The following is a 7,868-nucleotide window of genomic DNA, read 5'->3' on the forward strand; positions in this document are numbered from 1 at the left end:
AGAGCGCCAGAATCACTTTTTGACCAACAATGTGTTTTTAACCTTATATTGTTGATTTTGCTCAAAACTAATGTATTCCACTACCAAATAGTGGAGTATGGCCCTATTACCCTTTGGTAAGCTTAGTAACACGTTTGCATTGAAATTGACAGAGATACCAACATTTATTATTTTTATGCCGGCAAAATTCTTTTCAGAGCGCTTAGAATCACTTTTTGACCAACAATGTGTTTTTGACTTGTTTTTCTGAAACGAACAGAAATATCAACATTTCTTGTTTTTATGCGTGCCAAATGTTTTTCAGAGCGCTAGAATCACTTTTTGACCAACAATGTGTCTTTGACCTTCTATTGTTGATTTTGCTCAAAACTAATGTATTCCACTTCCAAATAGTGGAGTATGGCCCAATAACCCTTTGGTAAGCTTTGTAACACGTTTGCATTGAAATTGACAGAGATACCAACATTTCTGGTTTTTATACCAGCACAATTCTTTTCAGAGCGCTAGAATCACTTTTTGACCAACAATGTGTTTTCGACATGTTTTCTGAAATGAACAGAAAAATCAACATTTCTTGTTTTTATGCGTGCCAAATGCTTTTCAGAGCGCTAGAATCACTTTTTGACCAACAATGTGTCTTTGACCTTATATTGTTGATTTTGCTCAAAACTAATGTATTCCCCTTCCAAATGGTGGAGTATGGCCCTATTACCCTTTGGTAAGCTTAGTAACACGTTTGCATTGAAATTGACAGAGATACCAACATTTATTATTTTTAAGCCGGCAAAATTCTTTTCAGAGCGCTTAGAATCACTTTTTGACCAACAATGTGTTTTCGACTTGCTTTCTGAAATGAACAGAAAAATCAACATTTCTTGTTTTTATGCGTGCAAAATGCTTTTCAGAGCGCTAGAATCACTTTTTGACCAACAATGTGTCTTTGACCTTATATTGTTGATTTTGCTCAAAACTAATGTATTCCACTTCCAAATAGTGGAGTATGGCCCTATAACCCTTTGGTAAGCTTAATAACACGTTTGCATTGAAATTGACAGATATCAACATTTTTGGTTTTTACGCTTGCAAAATGCTTTTCAGAGCGCTAGAATCACTTTTTGACCAACAATGTGTTTTTGACTTGTTTTTCTGAAACAAACAGAAATATCGGTAACACTTTATAATAAGGTGCCATAATAAATAGCAAACTAGTCATTACCTAACCCTTTGTTAATATTTGTTAATTGTTACTAAAATATCTATTTGGCACAAGTTAATAGTTTTTCCATCATTAATGAAATATTAGTTGTTTGCATACAATTTGTATGTTAATGTTTTAACAAATAGAAAACAATCTATTAACTAATATTGTATTAATATTTATTAATAGTTAACTAAATGTATTTTTGGCACTAATTAACAGTTATTTCTTACATTATTTAAATGTTAAATGTTTATTTACAAACTATATGTTGATATAAAAGTTAATGACATATTGTTATTTAACTAATTGTTATTAAACTGTGCTTCTGCCTATCCCAATATGAACCACTCCTCATCGGACTCTTACAATGAAGTTGGTTAAGCTTAATTAATATATGAGTAATATATAACTATCAGTATGGGGGACCCTTATAATAAAGTTGGTTAAGCTTAATTAATATATGAGTAATATATAACTATCAGTATGGGGGACCCTTATAATAAAGTTGGTTAAGCTTAATTAATATATTAGTAATATATAACTATCAGTATGGGGAACCCTTATAATAAAGTTGGTTAAGCTTAATTAATATATTAGTAATATATAACTATCAGTATGGGGGACCCTTATAATAAAGTTGGTTAAGCTTAATTAATATATTAGTAATATATAACTATCAGTATGGGGGACCCTTATAATAAAGTTGGTTAAGCTTAATTAATATATTAGTAATATATAACTATCAGTATAGGGGACCCTTATAATCAAGTTGGTTAAGCTTAATTAATATATTAGTAATATATAACTATCAGTATAGGGGACCCTTATAATAAAGTTGGTTAAGCTTAATTAATATATTAGTTATATATAACTATCAGTATGGGGGACCCTTATAATCAAGTTGGTTAAGCTTAATGAATATATTAGTAATATATAACTATTAGTATTGGGGACCCTTATAATAAAGTTGGAACAGTAATTATTAATCATTTACAAATATTTATTATAACATGTATTAACGATAGCAAATATTTTAACTCTCACACTGGAAATGAATGATCTCAGCACACACTGTTGGGAAGGGGGATGAAAATACTTTATTTATAACTCTCTAACAAAGGACTCTCAAAGAGCTCACAAATAGCTTTTTGTTTTCTCCTGGAACACTGACCACTGATAGTTAACCTGATGGTCTACTGGAACACTGATCATTAAACTGATCAAAAGATGATCAAACTAGAATGCCAACAGAATGTATAAAATGGTATATCAAATAAACAGAGAAAGAGAGAGGGGTTCAACCAGAGCGTGAGAAAAAGAGAGAAAGACAGTGAGACAGAGCACAAGAAAGTGAGGGAAAGACAGAGTGAGAGACAGGCAATATTTCTTAACCACACTAGAAAAAAACAACACGAACGGGTAAAAAAATAATAATTATGCTCTCTTTGCATACGGGATTAATTTGCATTGACTTTTTAAGTCATCTATTTTTGTCTGAACCTGAGCATCACCTTTAATGTAGTTTTCGCATAAATTTGCTACATCTTTCAGCTTTCCCTGTTTGGTTTTATCGAGGAGCTTTGTGAACTCGGCAGGTGACGCTGTTGCCAGCTCTGCAATGCTTGCCGTGGACCTGACTGTGAGTTCGTTCACCCCTGCGTATGCACAGGAAGCCGACAATTTCAAGCCCCGATTGTATGCTTTCAGGACCTTCTTGTATCTTCTTATCACTTCAAAAGGGCCACGGGCTGCAAGGAGGAAATCATAAAGAAAAACTACATTATGGACGGTACATAAAAATGTGTCACAACAGTGCTATGAGTTGAAATGCTTATTGTATTGTTATGTGGCAGCATACAAGACAAGACAGAATTCCACCTAGCTCCTTTAAATAGGTCCACTTTATGTTAGGGTAGAATTAAAGGGATACGTCACCATTTGGGGAATTACACCAGTTTCCACTTTCCCTCGAGTTAAGTAGCCTAATTGAGATTGACCTTTCTCCAGTTCATTCAGCCGTTCTGAGTCTGACGGTAGCATTTTTGGCTCCAGCCAAGCATAGATCATTGAATCAGATTAGACCATTATCTCGCCCATTAGCATCTTGCTCAAACGTAACTAAGAAATCTGATATTTTCCCTGTGTAATACTTCAGTAATTACAAAGTGTACCAACAGAGAATGAACATGGTGATCAATACCGTGGTTTGCACTACTTGACTTAAAGGGATTATGCGGAGTGAATCAACCTGTAGCCCTGTTGTTTCGCATTGCCAAGTGCTGTCGATAGGCATGAGAACGACAGAATTCCATGCACGGTAGACCAAATAGCGAAACGGCAGCCAACGCTAACTACTGAGGGCATGTGAGTTTCGTTTTCCTATGCCCGCATCTGGTCTACGTTGTAACTATTGCTGTCGTTCTGATACCTATTGACAGCACCCGGCAGCCTCAAACAACAGGGCTACGGGTTGATTCACTCCTGATAATCCTTTTAACACATGGAGGGACTATTTTCAGATGTGTCAGCAAATGTCCTAATTTACTATGCTGGAATGAGAGTATAGTTCCATGTTTTATAGGAATAGAAAATCGCCACATTTCATTATCCACTGTCTTTGTACTCTTTGCAACTACAGAAGGATCAAGTTTTAATTAGAATTTTTCTTTGAATTCTTAGTCACTTTTGAGCAAGATACTAACAGGCGAGATGCTAATGGGCTAATCTGATTCAATAATCTATGCTAGGCTGGAGCTTAAAGTACTACTGTCAGACCAAAGTTACTGACCAAGGTAGAGCAACATAATACATTACAATGGGAGTAGTCTCGCAAAGCCAGACCAAACTACAGCAAGTAGAATGGTCTGGAACCACGCTATTTAGAGCCGTCTATCCGTGGGGAAACTGGGCTGGCCTGTTTTTATTTCTTTAAACCAATCATAATCGTAGGGGCGGGGCTAACCCCGGGAAGCAGCAGCGGTGCGCAATACGGGAAAGCCAGAAACCGGAAGGGGAGGAGTAGCGGTGGAATCTGACGCTAGCGCAATAGACGCTGTCCATTTCCGCTCAGCCAGACTACAATGGGAGTAAACGTGAATAGTTCCAGTCTGCATAAGTGGGAGTGTCACATAACGTCACAATGTAAACTTTTCAATTAACTTCTGTATGAGGTATGAGGGCTCGACTCTGGGATTTCCCCCCCTCCCCCTTCTGAAAATAGAACACAGAATTTAACAGACATTTGTGCTTCTCGCTTCACTTTTAACCTCTGTGGTCAAACTCAGAGAAAGGCTGAATGACCTGGAGAAAGGTCAATCTCAAATGTTGAAGACAAGGGGAGGTGGAAAATGAATTTGCTCCATAAAGGATAGATTCAACGTTTTACTGGAGTTTTACCTCTTTTGCGGACATCAGTCACTTTGTGGTGCTTCCTGGCCTTCTTTATTTTGTTCTTTGTCTTTGAAAGTCTGAGTTTTCCCTTGCCCTTTCGTTTCATCTTCTCATCTGAGGAGGAGGAGGAAGAACAGGAGGAGGACCGGCTCATTGAAGACAATGATGAGCAGGAGGCAGTGTCTTCCTCTGAAGATTGTTCTTCTCTGGGAGCTTTAGACAGGTCTAGACAGTACAAAAAAACAAAGATTAAACAGATATTGCTGATGCCTTATACAGAATACCATTTCTTCCTTTTTGTTCCAACAAAGGTAATATTTTGTGTAAAGTCAAAATAACCCTAGACCTGGGATGTGTTACTATTAGGTGGTTACTATTAGGTGGTTAAGTGTCGAACCAGGGTAAGTAAAGCTAGAGGTAGTGGTAAATATGATAATAGAAGAGTCTGGAGTCTCCATTCTCTTAACTACAGAAAGCCAGCAGGCTACTATAAGGAGGTTTACCACTTCCTCTAACTTAACTAACCAGGTGTACCACTTAACCTCCTACTTGGAATAGGTATATGTTTGACTGACACTGTATACATTTTTGTGTCATACACCGAAAATGTAGGCTTGTTGAACCTTACATGCCAGTTGTTTGCGAAGAGCATCCCTCTCCTTTATCACTTTCTGGAGTTTCTTATCTTGAGACCGCTCTCTCATCTTGGCCTTTTGGAGGAGATTCTTCACCGTTGGTGACCGGTCACCTGTCAAAAAACGTCATTTCAGCATAGTTGTACAGCTAACACACAGCAATTTAATATTTTTTTTTAACACAGCCTGTTTATGTTATAGCAAATTCGGTAACAAATACCACGAACATTGTCTATCTAGCCATAACTTTTGAAAGTAAGAGATTTTGAAAGTATTGTGCATCAAAGTTACTGTTAGGAGCAAAATATTGCCGTTCTCATGAATAGCTTAGAGTATTTTGGACATTTAAGTAGTTACTCAGCTGTAAAGTAGCCACTAAGCTGTAATGTAATTCATGCAGAATAATAATTTTTATACACTATGACAAGACCTGAGGTGCGTTCAAGTTCAGCGAACATAGGCGAACGTTCGCAACGAACGCGTTGACCATAAACAATTAATTTTGAACGATTTTTGAACACCGTTCTAAACAAACTGTAAACGAAAAAAAATGGATACGAAGGCCATGGTATTAGCGGCAGCCTCCATGTTAATGGAAGAGTTTACAGAAGAGGGTTTGCAAGTGGTCGACCTCGTTGAAAGCCTACTGCAGACAACCAGTACGGAAAATTCAAGAATAGAGGGCTACGTCACCGAAGTTGTACCCACTTACTGCGATATAACGTTCAAATCGCATTTTAGGATGCAAAAGACAACAGTTGAAGTAAGGGTGTAGATAGGCTATATGAAACGTTTTATCTATTGCTTTCAGTGTAGGAAAGGAGTAAATGATTTCAATATAGTTTAGTTTAATGCCATGGCAACGAATGTCACGTAGCCGAAGAGAGCACCGCGATCCATCTCTGTTTGTGGAGAACTACCTCTTCAGACAGTTTGCCTATGTTCGTAAACGTTTGCTTGCTTATGTTCGTTTAACGGAAAATGTTTAAAATCGTTCGCGAACGTTCGCCCATGTTTGCGATTCTGAAAGTGAACGCACCTCAGGTTATTTGAATAGGCTCAGGCTTTAATAGGCCTACGGTCAGAGTTCGACACTCCATTTGTTCCGACCCGTGGTCGTAACAAAAGTTGTAAGAATTACATAATACCTAGTCAAAAATAACCACATGTACTCCGACTGTGTAATAAATATGTATTAATAATAATAAAAACAAATCTAGGTCTCGTACCAGTGCATGACATGCTTCGGCCAATGAATCGATTTTCTCACCACGCGGCGGACTATGGCGGTGCGCCATAGTCTCGTCAATGTGTGGGAAAGGGTGCCAGTGTTAATGCTAACCAGTAAGCATAGCCTAATTTTATGAACATAATGCTAGGTCATAACCTGTTCGAACTTACCTTTCTTCGGTTCAGAGACATGGGGGGTATCTGTGGAGTCATCACCACTGTCAAAGTTGATGTCACATGTTTGAGCGGAGGCGGAGGGGAGCATTTTGTCGTCCTTCGCTGCTGTTGTGTTCTTTCTTAAAACTTTCCCAGATCTGGTGCCTGCCGACATTACGTACACTTCCAAATAAACTAGCGAGCCTGGCTTGCGCAATCAAAAGAGCATCAATGTGAACTTCAGCCAAGTGTCTCTGCTTGTTGAGCTCTGCGAAGTGAGTTCCAACAGGAGGAGTCAGATGTATGCAGACCACTGTGATTGGCGCATTTGAAAAAAATAAATGTATGCATATTTATTTATTTAGTGGTTTATAATATAAAAGTTTTAAGAATTACATAATACATAATTACGGTAATAAAAAAAAGTTTCACAGCTAATGTAGCCGTTAGCACACTCAGGATCTCGTAATTACGAGATAATATCTTGTAATTACGAGATCCTGAGTGTGCTAACGGCTGCATTAGCTGTGAATCTTTTTTTTATTATTTATTTTTTATAACCCCAAGGAAGAATTGGAGGGAAAGAGCCATTATGTACATTGGGCTAACAGCGCACTCAGTCAAGCATAGATGGGTCTGACGACATGCTGTGTACACTATGACAGACTTAGCTAGGAAATTTAGAATCCTTATTGAGGGTCGCCGATCAACTAAGAAACATTTAAAATTAATTAAGTGGCTACAGAAAAAACAAATCCTCAAGCAGAAGATGAAATGCAAAACCTGCAGAGGCAAAATGAAAATGACAAAGAAGTCTTGTGGAGACTACTATGAATGGTAAGTTGGTCTTCTTCTTAAGTTTAATGTCAAATTTACTTTTGACTTTTTTGTTAAAGAAATATATTTATATTTTAATCCGCAGGATGTGCAGAGGGGGCTTCAATCACAGGAACAGAGTGAAGCAGTCTATAAGGCACAAGTCAATTTTCAGCCAGTCCAAGTTATCTCTTTTTGATTGGTCACGGTTCATTTACAGGTAAGATTATGACACAATAATGTAGGCTAAGGATAGATGAGTGGAGTGTTTTCATTGTGCGCCTGCATGTAGCCTCTGGTAATGTTATTTTAACGTATAGCTTGAGAATGAAAGGAAAGGTGAGAATGAAGTGAACGGCTCTTCTGCCAAAGTGCACCACATACACCAGCAGCCAAAATGTGACATTAAAATAGCCTGTAGCCAAATAAACACTGTCATG

The 7,868-nt window shown here is 37.6% G+C and overlaps 1 protein-coding gene across 1 annotated transcript; it reads right to left on the reverse strand.

Annotated features, from left to right (window-relative positions):
• Positions 1 to 2,157: 2,157 nt before the first annotated feature.
• LOC130393863 (uncharacterized) lies at positions 2,158 to 7,067 on the reverse strand. Its single transcript, XM_056604619.1, has 4 exons — positions 6,628 to 7,067; positions 5,220 to 5,339; positions 4,598 to 4,816; positions 2,158 to 2,949 (listed from the first exon to the last, which is right to left on the reverse strand). The coding sequence occupies exons 1-4, from the start codon at positions 6,785 to 6,787 to the stop codon at positions 2,636 to 2,638; spliced, it is 813 nt and encodes a 270-aa protein (XP_056460594.1). The 5' UTR covers positions 6,788 to 7,067; the 3' UTR covers positions 2,158 to 2,635.
• Between the last annotated feature and the right edge of the window lie 801 nt (positions 7,068 to 7,868).

The sequence above is a fragment of the Gadus chalcogrammus genome, chromosome 12 (genome assembly GCF_026213295.1).
Source record: "Gadus chalcogrammus isolate NIFS_2021 chromosome 12, NIFS_Gcha_1.0, whole genome shotgun sequence".
Classification (NCBI taxonomy): Eukaryota; Metazoa; Chordata; class Actinopteri; order Gadiformes; family Gadidae; genus Gadus; species Gadus chalcogrammus.

Coding starts and splice junctions, on each gene's coding strand:
- LOC130393863 (XM_056604619.1), bottom strand. CDS start 6,787: ATGTCGGCAGGCACCAGATCTGGGAAAGTTTTAAGAAAGAACACAACA. Junction 5,340..6,627: donor TGTCTCTGAACCGAAGAAAG/GTAAGTTCGAAC, acceptor GTTTTTTGACAG/GTGACCGGTCACCAACGGTG. Junction 2,950..4,597: donor GACTGATGTCCGCAAAAGAG/GTAAAACTCCAG, acceptor TCCTCCTTGCAG/CCCGTGGCCCTTTTGAAGTG.